Genomic DNA, 27,979 nt, shown 5'->3' with positions numbered 1-27,979 from the left:
CGGCTGACAGAGGAGCAGCATAACACACAGAGATTCCTGCAAGAAGAACAAAGAATACGTTCCCTTGAATCTCAGGTGTCTGAGCTGTCTGCACTTTTGGGAGCAGCAGAAACATCCAAACAAAGGGACCAAATCACTGTTCGGAAACTACGAGAGCGTGTCATTCAGCTGGAAACCGAAAATAAAACTATTGTTATGGCTGCTTCACTGCCAACCCCTGCTGAATCTCTTCTGATAAAATCCCCCATGGCAGAAGACAATAATGACAATCAAGAGGCCCATGGATCTGTTCTCTTTTACCAACAGGAACTCCAGCAGTTAAGAGAGGAGTTTGAGCGTTACAAAGCTCGAGCTCAGGGAGTGCTGAGGACCAAAGGGGCACGGGAAGGAGAGCTGGAGGCTGGAAAACAAAAAATGGCAGAGTTAAAAGAAAAATATGTCTCCCTAAGATTGGCAGTCGAGGAGACCGAGAACAAGCACAAAACAGAGATGGAGGCTGCCCGGAAGGAGCTAGTACTGTTGGCTCAAACTCACCGACAGGAGCTTGAGCATGTAAAAAAAGAGAGCAGAGAAAATATGGCACGAATGGAAGAAGAACTGAGACAGCACAGAGAGAGGGTGTTAGCTGTGCTAGCAGAAAAAGAGCAGGAACTGGAGAAACTGAGAGAGACCAAGATTCCAAATGGCCTACCCCCACCATCACTAGACCCTTTAGATAATGGTTTAGAGCTCCCATCCAGCAGTTCCTCTGCTTTTCTTGTTTATGTAGAACAGCTGTCCCGTAAAGAAGCTGAGATTGGAATCCTGAGGCGGAGAAAGCATGAGCTGGAAGCTGAAATACAAAGTATGCTTGAACGGTTAGCAGAAAAAAGCGAGGAGATGCAAACTTTGCGTGAACAGGTTGAAAAAGCTCTACGAGACAGAAGCAGAGAAGGGGCAAACATGGAGTATCTGAAAAATGTGTTGTTGGGATTTTTAACAATGTCAGATCCCTGTGGTAGACAACACACTTTAAGTGCACTTCTGACAGTCTTACACTTCTCCCCGGAGGAGCGAAATGCAGCCATAAGGGCCCAAGATGGCAGTAGGTGGTGGGTAGGAGGAACGAGGTGATTTCATGCTTTGAACAATACAAAAGGCAAAATTCAGTGGATTATGATGACTTCTTGCTATATGGACATACTAATGCACAATTGTAAACTGCATCCTATTGTTTTATTTAATCCAGGGACCAGTTACAGATGCTGACAGCAGTAGATGCTGGGTACATCATATTTTAAGGCTTTATGTATACTTACTTTTTTCTTACCCTGCATAAATTAATAATTTGGTGTTATCTGAACGTTCACAACATGTTAAAAACAGTTGTAAAAACACAGACTAATTTACAAAGTACACTTGGATAGTAGGCCCAGCATCTCTAACATGCCATGTTTACCTGTCTCCACCTGCCAGGATGTTTGCTGTGCAACCTGTTCAGCATAATCCAGACTTTTCTTTAAAAGCCTCACTGTCAGGTACTATCCCTCTGGGCATGTGTGCCACAATCTCACTTGCTAACAGTGGAAAGTCTGTGTTGCTGTAGAGATATTCAGAGAGCAAGGGACAAGTGTGTGGCTTGTCAGGAATGCTAAGGGAAAAGAGTAGCGGCCCACACATAATCCCAGAAACGCTGAGCAGTAGTGAAGCTGTTAACTATTAGGACGCAGTCACGGGCCATGTTTTATTTGTCAGATAAAATCTGTTTACCATTTTTGCAACAGAACCCTTTCCTTGAATTACACTGTATACACTGGTGTGTACCAAAATACCACTACCAGTCATGTTCTCCAGACCAATAAATATAAGCACAAGGTTAACATCTAAAAGGAACACCACTATGAAAAATTCTGGAAAACCTGAAAACTCGGTGGGGGAAAAATTTGGGAAAACCTGCTTATATATTGTATTAAAAAAAAAATCAATGCAACACACACAGGCTAAGAAATGACTACAAAAATACAGCAGTATTACCAAATGCACAATAAAATAGCACATGTGAGGAAAGTAAGATTTACATAATGATTCTGAGGGGGAGAGCAGGAGGAGAGATTGTCTATGCTTTGTGTAGTAGGGCATTTCTTGGTTTAGCTGCTCAAAGACAGAAGATGCATTTCATCCAATAGGTGGCATAGAAGGTTAACGTAGTACCTTACCGGAGTGAGAAAAATGAATCCTGCAGATTGCAGCACCTCTTTTCCTTGTTTTTGTTGCAGATAAAAGCATGGTGCTTCCATTCCAAGCCTAAATATGAGTGTGCATTAGTTTTTTCTGGGGAAAAAAATAAATATCTGTAACAAGAGTAGACACATCTAATGATGTATGGCTGATTTTAGTGACTTGTTTAAATCCTAAAGTTCAATTGTTAAAACACTACAGTTTAGTTCTGAAAAAAGTCCATTCTGTCAGCATTGTTTGTAAATACAATAAAGTATTTGATTTTTAAGATTCAGTCTAGTTTTTTTTTTTTTTTTTTTTTTTTTAACAAAGGATTAATATTAAAACACATAGCACAGGGATCAGTTGTAATAGTTAAAGCAGAGTTCCAACCAAAAGTGGAAGCTCTGCTTGTTTTCCTACTCACCCCCCACTGCCATGTTTGGCACCTTTTGGGGGGGAGCAGGTACATGGTCTTGACAGGTACCCACTCCCACATCCGGCTCAGTGCGTAGTGGCGAAGTGAGCCAGAAGTTCGGCCCCCTCCTTCTTCACAGTCTCCTGGGAACCTTCACAGGCCCCAGAAGACTGCTAGACCAATTAGGAGGTGCAGCGTGATTTGTGCATATGCAGTGGGCACCCGGCTGTGAAGCCACAAGCTGTCACAGCCTGCTGCCCACAATTGAGATGCCGGCACTACGGAGAGAAGAAGAAAAAGGACGGTGCAGGTAAGCACATTGCTGGACCCTGGGACAGGTAAGTGTGTGTTTTATTAAAAGTCAGCCGCTACAAAAACTGTAGTGGCTGACTTTTAATAAACACAAAAACAGATGGAATGCCGCTTTAACACAAAATGGAAACATTGATTAGAGTTTTAACTCCCACTGACTGAGAGCATCATGCTTTGTTTATTTCATAGGAACTGCACAAATTAGGATTTATCATGCATGCATAGCAATATACATTATTTACACAACACAGGAACACAAAAACATCCCATCACTGCTGCAGAATGGTAAAAAGAAGACCACTCTTCAAGATAATTACAAAATTAACTGTCTGCCGAAGGATACATTTTTGCTTTCCTATTTAAACTGTTGAGTTTGGAGATAATGAGTGGGATTTAATAAGGTAGTAGCGGTGTTCATTTGGCCAGTCATCTGTTGATAAAATGAGCAGGAATTCACTCTTCACAATTGGACAATTAAAGTGAAAAGTCCTAACTTCTGTAGTAAATCAGCCTCACTGGTTGGATTTAATTAAAGTAGATCTAAACCCAATCACTAAAATGTTATAAGCTTAAACAAGTTACTATCATTTCAAAAGTTGTTTACAGCTGTAGTTTATTAAAGCAGAACTATACATAGTTTTATATATAAATGTGTGTTTGTGTGCATGATACAGCTACTTAAAGCTTTGTTTACTGCAATCATAGCCTCTCTTGTGCTTCTTCACCAGGAAGAATCAGTTTCTGAGGTTCTCCATTTCCCTTATTAGTTTTGTTGCATTTCTCCAGACTCTCTGGTTTAAATGACATCCTTCCCAAGGAGCAGTGACCAAAACTGGACGCAATACTCAACAGGTGGTGGAAGTGGAGTTTTGTAAAGTGGTAGAATAATTTCAACTAAAAAAGAGGTCTGCTAGCCCGGTCTGCTGCAGCTTGGCATTGCATGCTATTGTTCAACAAGGACCTCCAGATTCTTATCCATTTTGATTCCCTTTAGCAAGTATCTTAAATATATATTTATAACTCCCAAGTGCATTACTTTACATTTTTCAGCATTGAGCCTGGGTTCACACTGAAGCGGTCTGTAATTCACAGCGTTTTCTGTGTGAATTCCGCACCGCATCAGAATCTTACCCCTTTCATGCGAACCGCTCCAGGTGTGTATAACAACACCCTAAAATCGGTCCTCAAAAAGCAGTGCGATGTACAGAATTGGATCGCGTAGGTGTGAATACCCATGCGTTCCGATTCTAGTGCGGACCCAAAAAAGGGTCCTGCACCTTTTTTGGTGCGGATTGAGCCATACTTAATAATGTATGGCTCAAATCGCACCGCACACAATTCGCATGTGATTTGCACAGGAATCCGGTGCGGTTCCTGTGCGGATCACATGCAATGTAACGCACCACATGAGTCTGAACCTCATCTGTCATAACACTGCCCAATTCTCTACTTTTAGCAAGGTCTTGTTAAATTTCTATATCCTTTTGTAAAGTTCCTGCCCTGCTTAAAGCGGAACTTTACCCATAACAGTTTGATAACAATTAATGTTCTTTAACAAAAGGACATACATTCCACAATAATTATACTACCAAACTTGGTGTGTGCTGCAAATTGCCTCCAACATTGTTCCTGTTTCTTCTTGCTGGAGGCTGCTGTTTTGTTGACGCCTAGAACAGTCACTTCCATATTGGAAACTTCTCCCCCTCTCCTTGGTTTCAAAACTGTATGTCACTTTCTGTAATTAAAATATATACATTTCCTGTTTTGACTGTATATCTTGGCAAAGTTAGAGAGAAAGGATGACAGAAGCTTCACAGGCTGCCAGAGGGAGTAAGGGGAGAATATCAGGGAGATAAGACAAGGTTCTTGTAAGTTTAACTATTTTGTGTCTACCTGGTAGCAGTTTGCCCTGTTACTGCTCCTGCTTTTCTTTTCTCTTTTCCTACTCTGTGTTCTTTCCACACAGTCTGTGTTATTCCTGGTACTTTCTTCCCCCTTCAGCAACAGCAAATCTTAAAGCTGTCAGCAGATCGGCCTCTAATGGCTCTGATTTTAATCACAGTGCCTTGATTAGAGAGCAGGGTGAGACAGTGCATTACTGGATTTTAAACAGTATAGGTGCTTATTTTTTATGTTTTACAGGGCTCTCCCTGCAAAAGGGGCCAGCCTAAAGTGATCAGGACTTCATTTTCTGACTAAAGTTCCACTTTAACTTTGAATCATCAGCAAACACTGAAACTGAATTATATATTCCAAACTTGATATTGTTTATGCACAGGTTAAATGGAGTTGGTCTAAAGACAGAGTCCTGGGACATACCACTCACAATGCTAGACCATTCATTAAATATGACAATCACCATTCTATGAGCATACTCCTGTAACCAGTTTCTTATCCAGATACATACAATATCAATGCCAAAAGGCCTTCCTCTTTCCAAATTACACCTTGCACCCTCATAGATTGGTCTAGCAAGAGCGGTCTTTCAAAAATCCACAGTGGTTAATACCCTTGATGCTGTTTTCTCTGGCAGATTCTTGGATACGGTCCATTTATCATTCCTTACAATGGTTTACATACTATTGATGTTAGGCTGACTGGTCTTAAGTTTAACTATTGCCCACACAACATTCAAATTAAAGCCAAAAGTCTTCAGTGCTATCAAATCCAAATCAGAATGCAATTACTGATTTACAGCATATTTAAACTGGTACTTTAAAAATAAATTTTATTGCAGTGACAGCAAAGTTGGCACCATCTATGATTTTTTCCAGCTTGTCCTTCCTGGTGTTTCATCTGACTGTAGTCACAAGAATTCTACAGAGGCTGGATATGCCTCTATTAATAAGGCAAAATGGTATGTGATTTAAGTTGGTTAGGATGGAGAGCAGTATAAAATTACTGGGTCATGTTTGCTAGATCTAAATTAGAGTTAATTATATAATTGGTCACATGGGAGGGAAACCTTCCTACAACCACCATTGCAAAAACAGCAGCCGCTGCTTAGGGGGAAGTAACAGCATCACCCTGTCAGCATGACATGCACAGTCCAGCATCCCTAGTAGGCCGAGTGAGCATTAAACTTTACTCCTGCAAAACTTGCCCTTTAGTATTTGTGGAAGGGGTTACAGCAACCACTACACTACAATAAAATGAGGTGAACTGTTATGTGCGCAGAAGTTGTACAGCAGCCTCTAGTTCCCTATAAAGTAGAACTATGGTCAAGCTGTTAAATCATACATGACGTATGCTACCCATAATAGAATGTGTTCTCTGTTTTCTAGATACCACCTGGAACATTTTGTAAATGGCTGCTAATGCTGCCAGTAGAACAGTTAGGCACTTCCTTTGGGGTGACAATCACTGCAGAGTTATCACCTTTGCTTCTGTTGTAGCTGGCAATGTTGATAGACCTAACGGTGATTAGATATGCCTAGCTGTGCCCATAGACCTTTAGGGCCCTTTCACACCTAATGCAGTGGGCTGTAGTTGGCTGCATTTTGGACTGCACTCCAAATGCACAGACAGTCCAAAATTCAGGCTATCCTATGGGCATAGTTCACACCAGTGCAGTGCAGAAAAATACATCATGCTGTATTTTTCTGCACCACAAAAATGCATTCAAAGCACCACAATACACACAGAAGCCCAAGAAAAGAAACAAGATGGAAGTGACCTCACAGGTCTAATGCAAATAAAAGAGCGCACGTCATCTGCATGTAAAAGGCGCATCAAATGCATGCACAGGTACAAGGAAAAACCACACAGTTACGTGCAGTTTCTAGTGTGAATGGGCCCTAAGACTGATAACACATTGCTTGAGCCAGTGAGGGCTTGAGCCACTTCCAGTGAGGGTTTAGATCTACTTTTATGGTAAATCTTTTAACAAACCTGAACAAATTAAACTGAATATATGATGAAAAAAATTGCAACAGCAGTGGTTATACTCAGTTAAAATACAGATCAAAATTGAGATAAGGGCAGCTGAAGTTATAAGCAAACATATTTTTCCGGCTAAAATCAAGGCGGTCAAACATCAGATTCTAGGAACATTATGGCCTATACCCTCTTGGCATCACAATTATTTTGCCATGACAGCAGGGGCGGACTGACAACTCATGGGCCCCCGGGCAATAGGGGACCATGGGGCCCCTGTGTCCTTGCCCAAACTCAAAAAAGCTTATGAAAAGGGTACCAGTGGCATCTCATGGGGCCCCCTACTGACCCCGGGCCCTCGGCAGTACCCAAGTTTCCAAATGGTCAGTCTGCCCCTGCATGACAGTGTCACTGAAGGTAATCTTAATGCATTTTTGGAGCACATGCCCAGTTTGAGTTGACAGCTTTATTTAACAGATACAGTTATGCATTAGAGACATACTTCTTAAACCAAATCCCAATATACAATTTACAATAGGCCTTTGGATATATTTTATGTTTCTGAAACAATGTGCCTCTAATACAGAAACTGACTTGTGCTTGAGTTCTATATTTACATATATTTTAACAATTGGGATTTAAGCATCTATAGCAAATGTGTTTTAGGGATCATTCACATGGGCATCAAAAGTGTTCGAAATCATGCACACGATAGCAGCTTTACACCCAGTATGTCAGATGTGCTACAATGGACTCTATTTACCACTTCACTAACTGAAGTCTGAAGTGGATACACAGCATTAGTCAGTGCTGCCAACCTGCTGTGACCAGGCACCAAATGCACACACATACTGCCCTGTATCCACTGTGGTGTGCTGCAGCTTTGACCCACACTGCAAGTATTACATTTTGCGTTCACCACAGAAGCAAAAGGGTGCTGTACCAGGGGGGTCATACCACATCTTTGTTAATGCAGCTTGATGCACATGTGGATGTCTAAACAGGTTTACATCACAATAGCGCCAGATATAATATTTAACTTAAATCAATAAATATGGTGGAATATATGAAAATATGGCCTGTGTAGCACTAATGTCACACAAAATAATACAGAATATAAAACATAGCTTCACTAATTTAAGCCCGGCTCCAATATAGATCTTGCAGAACTGAAGAGGGCAGATATTCGACCCGTAGGTGAACCATTTCAGAGATTAACAAGAGAACCATTTACAGAAGAATCCCAAACTCTTCATCAAATCACAGAAACCTCTATTGTTACATAAGCAATCAAACAGTATTGAAGAAAAAAGGTTCCACAGATTGGTATAACAGAACATCCAATAAGCTAGCTTTATATGGGCCCGTCTTGTTTGTGCTTGTTCCTTCGGTGATAGTGTAGAATCCCAGTAAATCAGACTGTATTTCCAGGCTTTGTCCCTTGCAAATACAGAATATACTGTAGATCTCCCAGCATTGCTTTGGAGTCCTCTATGGGATCAGCATTGCAGGTTTCTCTTAAATATGGGGGTTGGTTTTTTTTTTTTTCTCTGGTTTCTCTTTATCAGCCATCCACAAGGCTGTATTGATGATAATGATACAAGATGGTTTACATATAATGCAAGATGCTCTACAAGTTGTTTGAATGTTTGGGAATGCTTCTGAAATAGTTTAATGAGGATGCAAGATGCTCTGCAGATCTTCGGGAAGTGAGTGGATTACTTCATCAATATGAAGTTTCAGCTTGGCCAAAGAAGTAGAGCTGACAGGAAGGTGTTGTCTGTGAGCCCTGAGCTGCAAAGGGGACATAAAGAAATTATTTAGAGCATTCAATAAACTATACAATGCATCTGTGTTTAGTTCTACATTCAGTTAAAAATACAAATTTTGAAGCAATCTATTTATAGACATTATAGCAGATATTCTCGCAAACAAATTTATGAGAAAGTATTTTCCTTCTAAGCAATATTATTAAATTATTATACAGTATTTTTATAGCGCTAAAAGGTTTGCTCAGCGCTGTACATTATAGTGGGGGACAGAACATGAGACAATACAGCAACAAAACACGAGGGGGTCAAGGGCCCTGCTCTTTTCGAGCTTACAATCTAGGAGATACAGTCAGGTCCATAAATATTGGGACATCGACACAATTCTAACATTTTTGGCTCTATACACCACCACAATGGATTTTAAATGAAACGAACAAGATGTGCTTTAACTGCAGACTGTCAGCTTTAATTTGAGGGTATTTACATCCAAATCAGGTGAACGGTGTAGGAATTACAACAGTTTGCATATGTGCCTCCCACTTGTTAAGGGGCCAAAAGTAATGGGACAATTGGCTTCTCAGCTGTTCCATGGCCAGGTGTGTGTTATTCCCTCATTATCCCAATTACAATGGGCAGATAAAAGGTCCAGAGTTAATTTCAAGTGTGCTATTTGCATTTGGAATCTGTTGCTGTCAACTCTCAAGATGAGATCCAAAGAGCTGTCACTATCAGTGAAGCAAGCTATCATTAGGCTGAAAAAACAAAACAAACCCATCAGAGAGATAGCAAAAACATTAGGCATGGCCAAAACAACTGTTTGGAACATTCTTAAAAAGAACGAACGCACCGGTGAGCTCAGCAACACCAAAAGACCTGAAAGACCACGGAAAACAACTGTGGTGGATGACTGAAGAATTCTTTCCCTGGTGAAGAAAAACACCCTTCACAACAGTTGGCCAGATCAAGAACACTCTCCAGGAGGTAGGTGTATGTGTGTCAAAGTCAACAATCAAGAGAACACTTCACCAGAGTGAATACAGAGGATTCACCACAAGATGTAAACCATTGGTGAGCCTCAAAAACAGGAAGGCCAGATTAGAGTTTGCCAAACGACATCTAAAAAAGCCTTCACAGTTCTGGAACAACATCCTATGGACAGATGAGACCAAGATCAACTTGTACCAGAGTGATGGGAAGAGAAGAGTATGGAGAAGGAAAGGAACTGCTCATGATCCTAAGCATACCACCTCATCAGTGAAGCATGGTGGTGGTAGTGTCATGGCGTGGGCATGTATGGCTGCCAATGGAACTGGTTCTCTTGAATTTATTGATGATGTGACTGCTGACAAAAGCAGCGGGATGAATTCTGAAGTGTTTCGGGCAATATTATCTGCTCATATTCAGCCAAATGCTTCACAACTCATTGGACGCTGCTTCACAGTGCAGATGGACAATGACCCAAAGCATACTGCAAAAGCAACCAAAGAGTTTTTTAAGGGAAAGAAGTGGAATGTTATGCAATGGCCAAGTCAATCACCTGACCTGAATCCGATTGAGCATGCATTTCACTTGCTGAATACAAAACTGAAGGGAAAATGCCCCAAGAACAAGCAGGAACTGAAGACAGTTGCAGTAGAGGCCTGGCAGAGCATCACCAGGGATGAAACCCAACGTCTGGTGATGTCTATGCGTTCCAGACTTCAGGCTGTAATTGACTGCAAAGGATTTGCAACCAATTATTAAAAAGTGAAAGTTTGATTTATGATTAATATTCTGTCCCATTACTTTTGGTCCCTTAATAAGTGGGTGGCACATATGCAAACTGTTGCAATTCCTACACCGTTCACCTGATTTTTATGTAAATACACTCAAATTAAAGCCGACAGTCTGCAGTTAAAGCGCATCTTGTTCATTTTATTTCAAATCCATTGTGGTGGTGTATAGAGCCAAAAGTGTTAGAATTGTGTCGATGTCCCAATATTTATGGACCTGACTGTATGTAATGTAGTGCAACCACTCTCATAGACTTCTGAGAACTCCAGTGTGCAAATACTGTCTCTGAAAAACAAAGTCAAGAGTTTTCACATCTTCTTCCACTTCCTGAGCCTTCTGTAAAGGATAACTTCACCTTTGGGAACATGTTACATGTTCCACCCATTTTTAGGGTGCAACACGTAGCTTGTTGCCAATCCTGCAGCCACTGCCCCCCTTTCCCTATTACAGAAGTACAGGGAGAAGTCCCCTGTACTAGCTGTCACTTTTCAAAACCAGTGCAGCCGCATCATTCATTCACAGTCCTGTGTGAATGAATGGACTACGGGTCCCGACAGCCTTAGCAGCTATCCGATTGTAGTGCTCAATGAACTACCACGGTGCTGTGAGCGCCATGGTCGTTCATGGATTCTTCCTGTCAGAAGTATTGGCTTTTTGTACGGGATGTAGAAGTCTGCAGAAGACCTGCAAGGCATCAGTGATCTTCTGAGGCTCCTAAGAGCTCATGTACACGGGGCGTTTGGAAAACTCTTCTGAACAATGGAAACTGACTGCTGGAAAACGTAGGTTAAAAAATGTCAGTTTAGCCGCATTTGCATACCACGTTTATGCGCGTTTGCGTTTAGAAGCGTTTTTAGAAGATAACCTCAGGAGACCTTCCCAAATGCCCAAAATGCACTGAAAAACAGTAAAAAATTTACAATTTCAGACATTTTGAGAGAAATTGAAAGAGCAGAAGCAGAGAGAGCAGTATGTGTTGAGATTACCTGTCTTTTCTGGTTGTATTCACTATGGATCCCATCATGAGCATAATACAGCACGTTCTACCATTTTTTCCTTCACGCGAAACCTGGAACTGACTGCACTGATGTACCAGGTCCATTTGAGTACCAGGAAAACGCTTTGCATGCATTTCTGATGATAAAAAAAGGCTCTGGACAGCATCTGGACATAGAACAGTTAAAAACTGCTTCTAAACACGGTTAGCCACGTTTACAAGTGTTTGGCATTTGCAACACTAGTAAAATCTACTGAACGCAAGTTTGGTGCGTAAAAAAAATGACTGTAAACTCAACTGCCTGTAAACGACAAGTACATGGACACATAGGAAAACATAAGGGAGAGTTCAGGGGCTGCTGAAAAAAACAGCTGAACAGCTCCTGAACGCCAGTTTATCAGTTGCAATGAGCCCTTCAACAAACACTTATAAATGCACATTTTTTTTTTACCTGCAAAAAAATGGCCATTTACTATTTTTTGTGGAAAGCTGAACTTATCCTTTAAAGTAACAGCTGTCTTGGGAGGAGGCTGGCCAGCCCTTGACTTTGTGTCTCAAAGTCACTATTTGCATATCAGAGTGCCCTGAGTTTTACCAGTTTTGGAGCATTCTAGAACATATTGGAATGTACTTGTGTGCATAAGAAGGTGCCTGCATTTTATTAATGTTGCTAATTTAGAACGATGTCTTGAAGGTTTAAAAGTTTTCGTGTGTGTAAAATGTGAAAACTGTAATAAAGTGACAACTATAAATGACTGATCTAGCCTTTACTGTGTGTGAAAAACTTAAAGAAAATGTTTTAAATGAGATTGAAAGAAATAACCTATTAATGTAATCAGAAATTGTCATTTGAGATGAAGTTGTTCCTGTGTGGAGCATTATTTTTCAGCACACAGCTAACTTCCTTATAGTTTCACTGAAGAATTCGACGTTGAGGGACAACCAAGGCAGTACTGGACGACACAGAGTAGTCCTTTGCAGGTAAATATGTGCATTTATTATTTTTGTCTGCAGGAGCCTGTAAACCGTTGCACCAGTAATCAGCAGATCACTGGTGCTATGCAGGTCTCCTGCAGATCTGTCAGTATATCAGCTTGCTCATATGGGATATACGAGCAAGCAGATATACTGCCAGGAAGAATGAATGAACTACCACAGCACTGTGGTAGTTCATTGAGAACTACAAGCTGACAGCCGCTAAAGCGATCGGGACTTGTAGTCTCTCATTCACAGATGACTGTGAATGAGTGATACGGCCATGTGGGCAAAGCCCCATGGGTCACGTTTTTTTAAATTTGACAGCTAGCGAGGGGGGAGAAAATCCCCCACTAGCTGTCAAAGCAGAAGCCGGTCTGATCATAATATGTTACACCCTGAATATAGGTGTAACATGTTACGAAAGGTGAACCTATCCTTTAAGCAAGAGGGAAATCCTGAGACTCAACACATTGTCCCTATGCAAAACCATAAAAATGAACCTTGCATGACAAAGCTATTAGTTCAGACAGACGGCTCATAGGGGTGATGAGTAAAAAGAATACAAAACTAAACCATCTACTGTATAGTGCTAATAATATACCCAAAACATACAGTGATGCCAAAATCTGTATAAATTACCTAATAATTATAAAGTTTTAGACCAAAATGATATACAGTGCCTTGAAAAAGTATTCCTCCCCCTTGAAATTTTCCACATTTTGTCATGTTACAACCAAAAATGTAAATGTATTTTATTGGGATTTTATGTGATAGACCAACACAAAGTGGCACAAAATTGTGAAGTGGAAGGAAAATAATAAATTGTTTTTGCAGATTTTTTTACAAATATCTGAAAAGTGGCGTACATTTGTATTTAGCCCCCCTGAGTCAATACTTTGTAGAACCACCTTTCACTGCAATTGCAGCTGCAAGTCTTTTTGGGGATGTTACCGTGGGCCCCTTGGCTGCTTCTCTGATTAATGCTCTCCTTGCCTGCCCTATCAGTTTAGGTGAACGGCCATGTCCTGGTAGTTTTGCAGTTGTGCTATACTCTTTTCATTTTTGGATGATGGATTGAACAGTGCTCCATGAAATGTTCAAGGCTTGGGCTATTTTTTATAACCTAACCCTGCGTTAAACATCTCCACAACTTTATCCCTGACCTGTCTGGTGTGTTTCCTGGCCTTCATGATGCTGTTTGTTCACTAATGTTCTCTAACAAACCTCTGAGGGCTTCACAGAACAGCTGTATTTATACTGAGATTAAATTACACACAGGGGGACTCTATTTACTAATTAGGTGACTTCTGAAGGCAGTTAGTTCCACTGGATTTTAGTTAGGGGTATCAGAGTAAAGGGGGCTGAATACAAATGCACGCCACACTTTGCACATATTTATTTGTAAAAAATGTGGAAAACCATTTATCATTTTCCTTCCACTTCACAATTATGTGCCACTTTGTGTTGGTCTATCACATAAAATCATAAAATACATTTATGTTTTTGGTTGTAACATGACAAAATGTGGAAAATGTCAAGGGGTATGCATACTTTTTCAAGGCACTGTATATCAGGTACTTATACAGCGCCATCAGTTTACGCAGCTCTTTACATATATATTGTACATTCACATCAGTCCCTAACCCTCAAGGGGCGTACAATCTAAGGTCCCCAACTCACATTCATACATACACATACTAGGGACAATTTAGACAGGATCCTATTAACCTACCAGCATGTCTTTGGAGTGTAGGAGGAAACCAGAGTACCCGGAGGAAACCCCATGCAGGCACAGGGAGAACATGCAAACTCCAGGCAGGTGGTGCCGTGGTTGGGATTTGAACCAGCGACCCTAGTACTGCCAGGTGGAAGTGCTAACCATTTAGCCACTGTGCTGCCCATATCAACATACATTTATAATCAAAGTGCTAACAAGGTCAATAAAATAATGACTGAATACATAAGGTTGCTTTCACACGGATCCCTATTTGTTCAGTTAAAGAAAAGCAGAAAAAAACTGCATCCCTTTCAATCCTATGTAAGTCTTCACACTGGTCCGTTGCTCTTCAGTTACAGTATAAAAAAATCATGCTTGCTGTGTTTTTGGTGCATGTTTGGTCAGGTAAAAAAGTGCATTCCTCCATTGAAATTAATGAAAACCACAACAAAAATGCATCACACCTGTGGGAAGTTCTCAAGCATGGGTTTACAAAATTGCATGACAAGGGAAATCACAATATACTCAATGGTGCCCTTCTAATCAGGTCAGCACAGTGCATTTTGGAAAAGGTTCCTGGTGGACTTCTGTATGATTTCAGCCCCATAGACATCTCTGTTTTCTCACAGAAGTTGCAACAGCATAGATAAGCATTCCAATGCGACTTTGATAGATTTAGGTTTTTTTTTTTTTGTTTGTTTTTTTAACTCTCACCTCTTCCGTGGCCATCCTTCATCCATGGATTTTGGTACAGCTGAGGTTTTGGAGCCTTCCTTTGATCGAACTACCACTGAAAGGGTAGACCAATCGAAGGATTGATCAGTCAGTCAAAGGAAAGATCAAAACCACTTCAGCTTGAAGCTAGCCCTTAGGCAGCATGGATGACCGGAGAGGTGAAGGTTAAAAAACAAAAACACTGATCCATCAAAGTCACATCAAAATTGAATGAAAATCGCATTAGAATAGTACGAAGGGATATGGTGAAACTGCAATGCAAACACTGCAAAAACACATTTAAAAAAAAGTATCATGCTTTGGGTGAAATTTATAGCAACACGGGAAAAACGCATATGCATTTTTGATACAGAACAATGTGAAAGTATCCTAAAGTGTAGACATCAACTTCATAATAAATTAAAGTACATCAAGATCACGTATCTTGCATACAGTGCAATCCTATCTGGGGTCAGCTGATTTTATTACACTTGCATTTGGATGTGTAACCTTGATGAGTTACACTGATTTGTGCTGGTTTGTTCATTCTGCACACTTTATGTGCTTTCTCGCTATTAATATTTTTACCTCTGTCTCTGTGATCTCGTGTGAAATGTTCTAAAAAAAATTTTTATTCTAAAAAAATAAAGTCCGCCAAAAATTGTAAAGTGTCCACTAATAAATGTGATCCAATCAGTGTTGTTTTTGAGCCACAGACAGTTCTGGAAATGAGAATGGAATGGTCACACTCAGATAGTAGTCCTCTCCCCATGGTTCCCCTATGGTGATAAACTCACCTTGGACATGGACTCACATGGACTTCCCAAATTGAATAAGGCAGTCAAAACTGGCATACCTGTGTAAATCCTCCACTCCTCCCAAGACCCCTATACAGCTTGTAAATAAAACTCCACCCTAAGCGTCATAAAAGGGGACAAGATATACAAAGATTACCAGGCTAAGCGAGGGAGGAGGAGGACAGCACCATCCAGGAGCTGGTACTGCGGTCATTGGAGAGGTAAAAAGATACCTGTTGGATCCGTGCAGAGAACAGACACCCACCGCCCCCCCCCCCCTTACAACTCCTACTGACACTCAGAAAAATTCTCACAAAATTCCGTAACATTTCCTGAGGGGCCCCCAGAGGCTACAGATTTTTACTGGGGGAGGGGGGTCACCTGTCATTACCTGGTAGGGGAAGGGGGTATCTGTCATTACCTGGTAGTGGAGTGTGGTCATCTGTCATTACCTGGTGGGGGAGGGGGGGGGGGCATCTGTCATTAACTGGTGGGGGAGGGATCATCTGATATTACCTGGTGGTAGAGAGGGGTCATCTGCTATTACCTGGTGGGGGAGGGTTCATCTGTCATTACCTGGAGGGGGGAGGCAGGTCATCTCTAATTACCTGGTGGGGGAGAGGGGGGCCATCTGCCATTACCTGGTGGGGGGAAATGTCATTATTAGGAGGGGAAGTCCTCTGTCTTTACAGGAAGAAGGGATCATCTATGATTAGCTGAAGTGGGGGGCTCTTGAAGGAGGGGTCATCTGTCAATACGAAGAGCAGGCAGGAGGGCATGTGTCATTACCAGGAAGGGGGAGGGGGGTGGGTTACTTTTCCCTAATATCCTGCACTTCCATATCACTGCAGTCTAGCCCTGAGAGAGGTAACTGGGTGCTGTTTATTAACATACAGTATCTCCCAATGAGTACACCCCTCACATTTTTGTAAATATTTTATTCTACCTTTTCATGTGACAACACTGAAGAAATGACACTTTGCTACAATGTAAAGTAGTGAGTGTACAACTTGTATAACAGTGTAAATTTACTGTCCCCTCAAAATAACTCAACACACAGCCATAAATGTCTAAACCGCTGGAAACAAAAGTGAGTACACCTCTAAGTGAAAATGTCCAAATTGGGCCCAATTAGCCATGTTCCCTCCCCGATATCATGTGACTCGTTAGTATTACTCTTTGAGGATTTTAAAAAAAGTATTGTTGCTCTACATAAAGATGGCCTAGGCCAGTGGACGGCAAGCCGCGGCTCGCGAGCCACATGCGGCTCTTTACACGCTTTAATGCGGCTCTTGTGTGCCGGGCGCCCGCTCCCCTCCCTCCTCTCGGACGGCAGGGACTCTGCAGCGTGATCCAAAAAAAAAAACAGCCAGGGCAGCGCGCTCAAATGCAATGATTGGCCAGTCTCGCTGCCACTCACATCCTGATAGCCAGTGATTGGCTGTCAGGATGTGTGTAGGCGGGGCAGCGTGACGAACGTGAGAGGAGCTAGGCTCCTCTCACAGTCCGCCCTGAAGACCGGAGCGGCGTGGGAACACGGCGAGAGGAACGCGCGGAGCAAAGGTAAGTGAATTGACACAGGGGGGACTTGGCTTACTACTTGCTACTTACTTACTACTATATGAGGGATGAATTACTATATGGGGGATGAATTACTATATGGGGGATGAATTACTATATGGGGGATGAATTACTATATGGGGGATGAATTACTATATGGGGGATGAATTACTATGGGGGATGAATTACTATATGGGGGATGAATTACTATGGGGGATGAATTACTATATGGGGGATGAATTACTATGGGGGATGAATTACTATATGGGGGATGAATTACTATATAGGGGATGAATTACTATATGGGGGATGAATTACTATATGGGGGATGAATTACTATTGGGGATGAATTACTATAAAAACTTATTGAAACTAAAAACAGTGTACCATCCTATGTATTTTCAGTTTTAAAAATGTGGCTCTCAAAATAAATTTCAATCGTGGTTTTGGCGAGATTTGGCTCAGTTGAAAAAAAAGGTTGCCCAACACTGGCCTAGGCTATAAGAAGATTGCCAAGACCCTGAAACTGAGCTTCAGCACAGTGGCCAAGACCATACAGCGGTTTAACAGAACAGGTGCCACTCAGAACAGGCCTCACCATGGCCAACCAAAGAAGCTGAGTGCAAGTGCTCAGCGTCATATCCAGAGGTTGTCTTTGGGAAATAGACGTATGAGTGCTGCCAGCATTGCTGCAGAGGTTGAAGGGGTGGGGAGTCAGCCTGTCAGTGCTCAGACCATAAGCTGCACACTGCATCAAATTGGTCTGCATGGCTGTCATCCCAGAAGGAAGCCTTTTCTAAAGATCATGCACAAGAAAGCCCGCAAACAGTTTGCTGAAGACAAGCAGACTAAGGACAGGGATTACTGGAACCATGTCCTGTGGTCGGATAAGACCAAGATAAACTTATTTGGTTCTGATGGTGTCAAGCGTGTGTGGCAGCAACCAGGTGAGGAGTACATAGACAAGTGTGTCTTGCCAACAGTCAAGCATGGTGGTGGGAGTGTCATGGTCTGAGGCTGCATGAGTGCTGCCGGCACTGGGGAGCTACAGTTCATTGAGGGAACCATGAATGTCAACATGTACTGATATATACTGAAGCAGAGCATGATCCCCTCCCTTCGGAGACTGGGCCGCAGGGCAGTATTCCAACACGGTAACGACCCCAAACCTCCAAGATGACCACTGCCTTGCTAAAGAAACTGAGGGTAAAGGTGATGGACTGGCCAAGCATGTCTCCAGATCTAAACCCTATTGAGCATCTGTGGGGCATCCTCAAACGGAAGGAAGAGCAGCGCAAGGTCTCTAACATCCACCAGCTCCGTAATATTGGCATTGAGGAATGGAAGAGGACTCCAGTGGCAACCTGTGAAGCTCTGGTGAACTCCATGCCCAAGAGGGTTAAGGCTGGGCTGGAAAATAATGGTGGCCACACAAACAAATTGACACTTTGGGTCCAATTTGGACATTATCACTTAGGGGTGTACTCACTTTTGTTGCCAGTGGTTTAGACATTAATGGCTGTGTGTTGAGTTGTTTTGAGGGGACAGCAAATTTACACTGTTATACAAGATGTACACTCACCACATCACATTGTAGCAAAGTATCACGTCTTCAGTGTTGTCACATGAAAAGATAGAATAAAATATTTACAAAAATGTGAGGGGTGTACTCACTTCTGTGAGATACTGTATAAAAGAAAGGTGTGTTTTTGTTTTTTTATTTTAAAAAAGGTGTGATATCTGTAGTGGCACACTTTCTGATCAGCCCCCCACCCAGCCCTGTACAGTACCCCCCTCCCGACCCTGCTCAGTCCTGCACGTGCACACAAGGCAGGCTGGCCACACTGTGAGCTGCTGGGTGAAAGTGGGGGGCTTGTATGTGGATTTTGAAGTCAGAGGGCCTGCTGAGTTTCCTCTTTTACATACAAACACACCGCTTTCACCCGACAGCTCAGGGTGTAGCCTGCCTGCCCCCCTCTTGTGTGCAAGTGCAGACAGCAGCAGGAGAGAGAAGAGAGAGGCAGCCACCACACAGCTACCATATCTTGGTATGCGGTGGGAGCATCTTGGCACACGGTGGACGGTAGTGGGGTCCCCAGGTCAACTTTTGCATCGGGGCCCACAAGCTTCAAGCTATGTCTCTGGCTGTAGATGTTTTATAGTTTGGATAAGTACTGTATCTATTATAAGATTTTAGTACAGGAGCTTGTGGTATGGGGTTTTTGATACAATTGCTTATGGCTAGTACAGAATTTTTGTTTTTGTAGAAATAATACCACCTTATAAGTGGAAGTAAAGACAAGAATCTCTCTAATGAGTTCCAACGGCAGTTTCTGAAGCACAGTGAGAACCAGATTTAGGTCCCACGGAGTCAAAAGCCTTAACCAAGGAGAAAGAGAGGCCAATGGCAACTGAAAATAAAATTTAAAAAAGTGGAAATATGTCCCTAAGCACGGTGTTGAGAACACCAGAATCAACATCTGTGTCAAGGTAGGTGCTACTGCTTGGGGACAACTTCACATGAAAATCCACAGTGGCTTTTACAATCAGAGGCAGCATTTAAAACTAGACTCCACATGTACAAAATGACTGTGGTCGGCATTAGTGTTGTGCTAACTGATATCTTAAAAAACCATAACATATAAAGTGTCCAAAGTGAAAAATATGTACAAAGTATTGCATGCCAAGTCCTTTTTTCTGTGACAACTCCAACTTTTTAAAGTGCTTAAATAAATTGTGCTTGAATGAGATTCAACAACTCCAAACTACTGGGCTCCACCGCAAATATGTGCACCTCCACCAACAAGTGAGGATGGCTGCTCACCTCATGAAGTGGACCTATATATTAGTATATGTCAATCAAGCATATTAATTCAATCCATAGACTCCAGATGGCAGCATAAATCTAATAATGGCAATACCAAGAAATGCAATACACCAGGATCTCTTCACCACTAAGTTTCCACATGTAGAAAGAAAAAACACGCTCCCATAGCATAATACCATTTATTGGACAAAATCAAGAAGCACAGTAACACTATAATTGAGATAATCAAGATCAATATACAGAAAACTCCTTCTGGTCCGCAAATCCATAACCGGAACTGACGTCACTAAGCTCCGGAGCATATTGCATTTCTTGGTATTGCCATTATCAGCTTTATGCTGTCATATGGAGTCCATGGATTGAATATGCTTGACTGACCTATACTAATATATAGGTCCACTTCATGAGGTGAGCGGCCATCCTTACTTGCGCAACACTATTGTTTTCATTTAGTTGTATTGAGTGTGGGATAACTTTTAAGTGCTATTGCAACAAGCTCATTGAGTTTATTAATTACAAGTTTGATAGCGCACATTGTTTTGTTTATTATACTGTGGTCTGCATTACTATGAGGCCTCTGCTCTCTAAAAACATTCTGCCCTTCAATTGCCTAGTACATGTAACCCATTACAATGTTTATTGGGAGAAGGAGGAGGAAAATGTTCCTAATTGTACGAAAACCCCTTCTATGTCTAGTGTTCTGTTATGCTAGGAAACGAACAGAGATCCAGTGGAAATCTTGAATCCCTTCCACTCTATCACACTGGCTCAGTCTCAATCAGGCAATTCAGATGTACAAAATTGACAAATTTGGAGGATGTCTGAAGTTGTTTGAAAAAAATATAGTCCCCTTGGCTAGACTCGCAGGCTACAATGCCACCAGAATGATGCTTTATTTACACATGTTCGTAACTACATTGGTTTCAAGGCTATCTCTTAGTATGTTTATAGCTGTTGGCTTTGTGTGATAGCAGAATTCCCATCATTTTAGACATGTATTTATTAAGGTCTCTTCCCCCCTCTTTTTTTTTTACCTATATGTACTGCAATGCTATAATGTATGGACACTTGTTCAATCGTTCTGTGCTTGGTTTGTATCTGAGCTGTACATGTTTTTCTCTATATGTTGAAACCATAAAAATGAACCTTTAAAAAATGGACAGCAATAGTGCTGTATATGACACAACCATGGGGATTTCCCTATTTTGTAACTGAAAGTAAAGATTGTCTTCATATAGGGTCACTGTCTACTGTCTTTGTCATATGATTTAAAAGGGCTAATGTGAATGGGAAAATGCAGCTTGCTTACAAGTTCATTCGGCCTGCATTTGAGATAGGTTTGAGACACTTCTGAGATCAGAGATTTTTGGCAAGTGTAGTTGAGCTCCAATTGTTCTGCACCCATCAACCTGCTATAAGTGGTTTTTTTTTTCTGCATTTCTTTTGACTTGTATGGGGATACAAGTAGTTCTAATGCCAATAAAAGGCCCATTGATACAGGCCCTAAAAAATATATTATTCATTGTAGAATGGTTGAGTCCTGATACATTACCAATTTATCCCTTAGCTTCAACACCAGGTCTACAATCTCCACTTCTGATTTGTTCTTGATCCATGCTCCAATGTTCTACAACATAAGCAAAGCACATATATGTCACCAGTATGCTCTATACATTTTAGAACTAGACTCAGTTGCCTGTGAAACTACCTGTGCTGTTTTTTAAATGATATCTAATACAAAGAACAAAAATATAATAAATTGCAGCTTAGATGTTTTGGCTCTGTTAGTTATATTTTTTTCAGGATTATTTTCCTTTTATAGTGCAACTAAAGGCACTAAAGGCAAACATTTTTAGTGCTGAATATAGTGGAGAAGGATTAGAACTCCTGTCAGGTTCTTATTGCTGTCTGTGTCCCCATTAGGGAAATCCACCCTCTGTATTTGTCCTGCTTGCCATTTTCACTGAAAGTAAAAGAAAATACCCAACTTTGGGTTGTCACCAGAACAGTAATAGAGGGGAAATCTTCCAATAGGGACACTTGTGCTGGTGACCCCGGTTAAACATAAGATTTCCATATTTTAGAAAGTTATTTTCTCACTTCCTGTTTTGCGATGGGACACAAAGTGAAGGGAAACCTCCCCATTGGGACACAGAGGGCAAAAATAAGCCTCACAGAGGTCATAACCCTCCCTTACTTTATCCAAAATTAAAAAAAAAGTTTTGCCTTTAGTTCTACTTTAATTTCTAGTGATCCTGCCACTAACACACTTCCTGTCTTAGGGTGACAATATTCTCTTACTGTTCTAGATCTGTAGAGGAGAACCATTATCAACCTAGGTTGCTCACTCCTGATTTAGACTAAAGAACACTTCCCTCTCTTGTAATCTCTATTACATAAAGTGGAGGTGTTCTATAGTTTAAAGAAAAGACCCAGGCACTGCTAGTAACACTGCTTAACATTTCAGTGCAGCAGAGACAAAATGTACATAAAGTTGTGAGCTACCTAGATTTCTGACAGGAGCAACAGGCATTTTTCTGTACTTGCAGTGTTTTTAATATTTTTATTGCCAATGACCTGTACCACATGTCAAAGATTGTTTGACATTTATTAGCCAGCTCCTGGCTCTAATCAGGGCATCTGAAAAGTTCAATTCTAGAGGTGATCCTTCACTCCTAAACCCCCCCCCCCCCCCCCCCCGTCAGAACAGAGCTCTGCCTTGTTTACACAGGCAAAGCTCTATTCTGTGTCCTGCCAAACAATTGGCGAGTGCCAGCGGGCATCCGTTCACCAGCACTCGCAGATCGTCTTCTGCTGTGAGTGTTCACAACAGAAGCGATCCGCCGCACGGGTGCCTCCCCCATGGAAGAAGGGAAGAAGTGCAAAATCACGTATATGTACGTGATTTTGCACAGGAGGGCCACCCTCCTGCTATAGGGCAGACTTTAAGTGGTTAAGCAAAAAATAAACATTAGTTTAAAAATATAATACAAACTATTACAATAAAATGTAAAGGACCGCCTCCCTCTGTGCACACACATACATAATGAAAAATGCACAAATACAAACTGTACATTTACATAAATGCCAGATGTGCAACATCAGTGAGTACCGCCAAAGGGTCATTATTTACTGTTAACTATAATATGGTGTACTGTAGAGATTTTTATCTTCAAAATTGCTGAGCTTGGGAAAAGTGCTCTGTGACACTCACTGCTTCACAGATGACATTGAGATGTGCTGTTTCTAGTTTCTCTCTCATCTCACGTTGTTTGTGACGATACCAACCATCAAAATGTGGAGATTTCAAAAACCGCCTTCAGAAAGAAAAAAAACATCAGCATTTTGGAAAAATAAACAAAGAACTTACCAGTTCATTTTAACTTTGGTTAAAATATTTTAAGATTATTCATTATTTTGATGAAGAAAATGATTTATTTGGTAAATAAAAAGACATGACTTTGTATTACACATTCAAAAGGTGACATCTGCAAAAAGCACAGTTTATATTACCAACGAACGTGGATGGATTCACTGGGTCTTTATGCCTGTTAATATGTATGTGAACAAATGGTAAAAACAAATCTCCTGAAAACCTACTGACATTTTTACCCTGGATAGTTCCCTAATCTTGTTACTTTAAGTTTCCCCCCATTTTCCCACTGAAAAATATAAAACAAATAAAATGTTTCCCTGCATAGTATGTTCTTCAAAACTTTATGACTGGATAGACCTTTTCCTGCAACCCATTAGGGAGATATCCTTTGACTTCCTTTCCCAGAAACACAACAGGAAGAGTGGAATTAAGCTCTTAGACAGTTGTCAATGCAAAAGGTGTCCCCATAGGAATACCTACCCTCACATAGCTCTGATAATAACTGGATTTTCCATCACTTTTTGTCTTGAAGACAATGGTCACCAGAACGGTAAATATACCCAGCAAGGACACAGCTTAAAAAAAAAAAAAGTGCCGTTTAACTGCACTTTTGTGTTAAAAAACAATATTGTAAACTGCTCAACACACCTATTAATTTGCAATAAACTACTGGATCTTTGTACTCCTCATAAAATCCTATTAGTGGAGTCCATTGAGGGCCACAGGAATTCTTAGACTGTTGGGTTAAACTTCCACCTACAGGAGAAATGGACATTGGCAAAAAAAGCATTGGCCAGTACAGAATAGCCCCACCCACAAACATATTGCTTTAGGTTTGTGGCAAAGTAGTAGCGAACCATATGGGAGACTTGTGGTACTGCTCGAGGCTGGATGCAGGTGAAAGTCACACCGCCGGCAGAGGAAAAAAGGGGGGAGCAGCGTTCCAAGTTACTCCAGAAACTAATGCGCTATATGGAGGAGCAAACACCGCTCAGAACTGATCCCCAGAGTCAGACAATGGTAGCGCGTTGTAGATGGGCTCAGCTGCTGCTCCAGCCACGCACTCTGATGCTTTTCGCCCCGCCCATCGGGGCTAGATAACAAGCAACAACCGTGAAGGAAATCTGGTTTTGCAATGATGGCAATGACTCCCTGATTCAAGAGAGGATGAAGAACAGTCTGGAGGCCTGCTAGCCTGTGCAAAGACATGGGTACATTATATAGCATAAAGTAGGCTAAAGGCAGTGAATGGAACTCTAGATTGAAACCCCTGGACACAACATCTTTTACCCATGCATCCCAGATGCTTTTAGATCAGGCATCCATGAAGGCCAACAGATGCCCCCTCCACTATAGAGTGGGGGCCTACCTTTATTGCAAAGGGGACTTGTCTGCAAGTTTGAAAGATTTGTGAGCAAGGGCTTGCAGTGGAAAATGTTTCCTAGGTTGAGTTTAGTCTCCTTTGTTCACTGTCAAAAGGCATACGCAGTAAGCATTTTTTGTATTATTGTTCTGCAGGTCAACCTTTCAACCACAGAGCTGTCCACATATTACCAGACAGGAGGCTCATATGGGAAATCAGATGGACAAAATGTATTAATCCATTAACACAATAGTATAATGCACTCAGCATACAATGGTGTAGTGCACCCAGCATAAGCCCCAATCGGTTTTTAACTGATTGATCAGTAAGGAAAATTTGGGGTTCTTTGAATATATTCTTATTCTATTCCCCCAAAGTCTAACAGATTAACATGACAACTATGGCAGGTTGCATTGTGGGACCTGCCAGGGAGAACAAAAAATATGGAAAAAGCATCTAAAAGCCTGTCAACCCGTTCCTTATGCAGTGGGGCATCTTCAGTAGGGACAGTCAGTATTATATTAAGACAGGAAATTGCTGGATCCACGGTAGAACAGAACATTTTTTTGTTAAAAGTCTCCACAAATGGATGCTGCACAGAAAAACATTTTGGAGGAGAAAATAAATTATCTGGAATTTCCCAGTTTTCAAACAGAATAGGTTTAAGTAGAAGTGGACTGGTAACAGTAGTGGTTTCATCTTGCCACCTGTGTTCGGAACACGGGAATGGGCAATGTTTGGCAACTCAGAGCTTTTGCAGGATTGAAAGCAGGAGAGACTTGCTTCTTTACTTGCTTTGCATTTAGGATCGACATTTTGCACTGCATTTATTGCACCAATAAAAACAAACCAAGCAAAACCCCTTACTTACTTGCAAACCAGTAAATTAAATTGGGAGAGGTGTACGGGGACTGGAGGTAACTGAGTCATTTTAGACAGCAGCAAGAGCAAACTGAAGCAACAACCGCATGTCTCTTGTAATGAGAACAATGCTGTAAAGGAGCTACCTCACAGTAAAGGCAGGAATAGACAGAAGCAATGCAGACAGTGACACAGTACTGATTTCTCCAGAAAGTTAAACCTTTTAGCAGAAACCAACAGTATAAGGAAAACAAAACAATGGTGCTACTAAATAGTGAGAAATAAACATGCTAGTTTGTGCTTGGAATATAGACTTAGAGGACAATTGCCATCAGACATACGAAGGACGTGGACCTGGAGAGCACTCTGCGGCTAACAAACACAGTACTAAGGGATTGCAGATCACCATATGCAGAACCCAATATCAAAGGGTCTCAGTCCAGGATATTTTCACCCCATCCACGGGCATAATCACTAGTGAATCCTCCAGGACTGGGTTGTACCAGAGACTGTGCCACGGCCCTAGATTTATAAAGTGCTCTGTGGTAACAAACCAGTACATTAGATGTTTGGGGAGCGCCACAAGCAGTGCCCAGTGTCTGACACTCACATTACAGGCAGGTCCTGCACTTTTTAGTCCAGCAGGATCTGGGTAAGGCCTTTAAAGGGGTGCCAATGATTAACCCATCTGGATAATTGCAAAGAGAGAAAGGCTCTGTTAGTGAAGAAATTGCAGCAACTGCTGCAGAGTCAAAAGAGTATGGTCTGACAGCGCCCTTGCCAACTGTTCCCTCAACAGAAGGTCATCTAATAATCCATCTTGGCGAAGCTACATGGGCACAGCAAGGCTAATACTAGTGCTAACACTTTGGTGCACACCTGAAGTGTAGATGAGAAGCCACAGGTCACGAACCAGTAGTGTAGATGCTCCACAGCAAAACGTAGGAAACAGATATGCTGAAAAGGATACACGTCTTTGACGGCAACAGAAGGCAAGAAGCGATGACAAATATAGTAGACTTTATGCAGAATTTCTGGATTTAAGTGAAGATATTAAAAAACTATAGACGGAGTGCGCATGCGCGGCCGCCGGGATCGGATGTCCCGGCGATAGCTCCACACCTCTGGCGCCGATAACAGCCCATACAACGGCATAGTGCACACTAGCTCCCGGGGCCACCCCAGACCTGGACCATACCTCGGGCACCCGCAATATGCCGGGAAAACCGGCGGGGAAGAGCCATGGAGGCTCCCAGATGCTGCTCTCTGCGGGGACTGGGAGGTCCAAGATGGCACCCGGATCAGCGCCCGCGGCTCCTAGTGCCTCCTCTGCCTCTCTCATGGCAGCACCTCTCCCCCAGAGGGAGAAAACGAGCACCTCATCCCACACTGGACTGAGGAGGACTGCGGCAGCATCACCAGCTGGGGTGAGTGACTCCTTGCGGTCCCCCCGGTCACCTACCAGCCCTGTACCACCAAAGTCCCAGGCTTCGGCCTGTTCCTTGGGCCGTGACTCCCCTGCCTCCTTGCCATTGAGCAGCGAGATCGCTGCCTTTTTTTCCAGCCAGCACAGCGGTCCAGAGCCCACAGATGACAGCCCGGCCTCCTCGCCAACAATTCCAGCTGACCCACCACTATATTCGGGTGACGTGCCCTTGATAGCTCGGTTCGCGGATCTGTTGCAACGCAAACTGGATAGAGCTACCTCAAAATTGGCGGCTGACCTTAAGCAGGATTTTCAGGCCTTGGGCCAACGGCTGGACAGTATCGAGGCTAAAGTTGATGCGACAGCTCATAGTGTCTCCCAAAATTCCAACATGATCACCGACTTGCAAGATCGCTTGGAGGAAGCATACTCTAAAATTGATGATTTGGAGAATCGGGCCAGGCGATACAATTTTCGCATTCGAGGACTCCCTGAGTCTGTTAAGGAGCTCACTAGCTGCGCACACACCCTCATGCGGTCTGCTTTGCCTGATGATCTTCATCTTGAGATAGATCGTATTCACAGGGCATTGATCCCCCCCGGCAAGGGGGGCCTCCTAGAGATATCATCGTTAGCTGACTCCCAGACATTCCCAGACGGCATTCTCCAAACTTAGATTGGATAACGGTTTGTTATCCCAGGACCCTAGTAAGATCCTGCACAAATTTCATTCTTTCTACTCTAAACTTTATAGCTCGCCCAAAGGGGGTTCTTCTTCTTCTCGACACCTTTTTGAGGTCTGTTTCGCTTCCCCCCCCCCCAGGAGACCCATAGGGAGATGATGGAACTGCCTATTTCATGTGAAGAAATTGGGAACGCAGTGAAATCTCTTACCTCTCATAAGGCCCCAGGACCAAATGGTCTTCCCAATAATTATTATAAAGCTTTTCCTGATATTTTGACGCGCCATATGGCCCTCTACTTTAACTATTTGCGGGACGGGAGAATAGTACTCC

The 27,979-nt window shown here is 42.2% G+C and overlaps 2 protein-coding genes across 4 annotated transcripts in view; one reads left to right on the top strand and one right to left on the bottom strand.

The window, feature by feature from the left end:
• Window positions 1-2,485, top strand: part of GCC1 (GRIP and coiled-coil domain containing 1) — a 31,198-nt gene extending 28,713 nt beyond the window's left edge. For all 3 annotated transcript variants that reach the window (XM_089676978.1, XM_089676977.1, XM_089676980.1), the window contains one exon: window positions 1-2,485. In XM_089676978.1, coding sequence (XP_089533104.1) covers window positions 1-1,113 — 1,113 coding nt within the window. In that variant the 3' untranslated portion in view covers window positions 1,114-2,485.
• A 577-nt stretch (window positions 2,486-3,062) lies between these two features.
• DENND6B (DENN domain containing 6B) overlaps window positions 3,063-27,979 on the bottom strand; it is a 61,167-nt gene continuing 36,250 nt past the window's right edge. Inside the window, exons 18-20 of the mRNA XM_089676981.1 lie at window positions 23,152-23,254; window positions 21,490-21,564; window positions 3,063-8,596 (exon numbers count right to left, since the gene is read on the bottom strand). Coding sequence (XP_089533107.1) covers window positions 8,474-8,596; window positions 21,490-21,564; window positions 23,152-23,254 — 301 coding nt within the window. The 3' untranslated portion in view covers window positions 3,063-8,473. The remainder of the gene's footprint in view (window positions 8,597-21,489; window positions 21,565-23,151; window positions 23,255-27,979) is intronic.

The sequence above is a fragment of the Staurois parvus genome, unplaced genomic scaffold (assembly GCF_062004578.1).
Source record: "Staurois parvus isolate SC_StPar_1 unplaced genomic scaffold, SC_StPar_1.0 ptg000175l, whole genome shotgun sequence".
NCBI classification, from domain to species: Eukaryota; Metazoa; Chordata; class Amphibia; order Anura; family Ranidae; genus Staurois; species Staurois parvus.
This window is presented reverse-complemented; position numbering and strand designations above follow the sequence as displayed.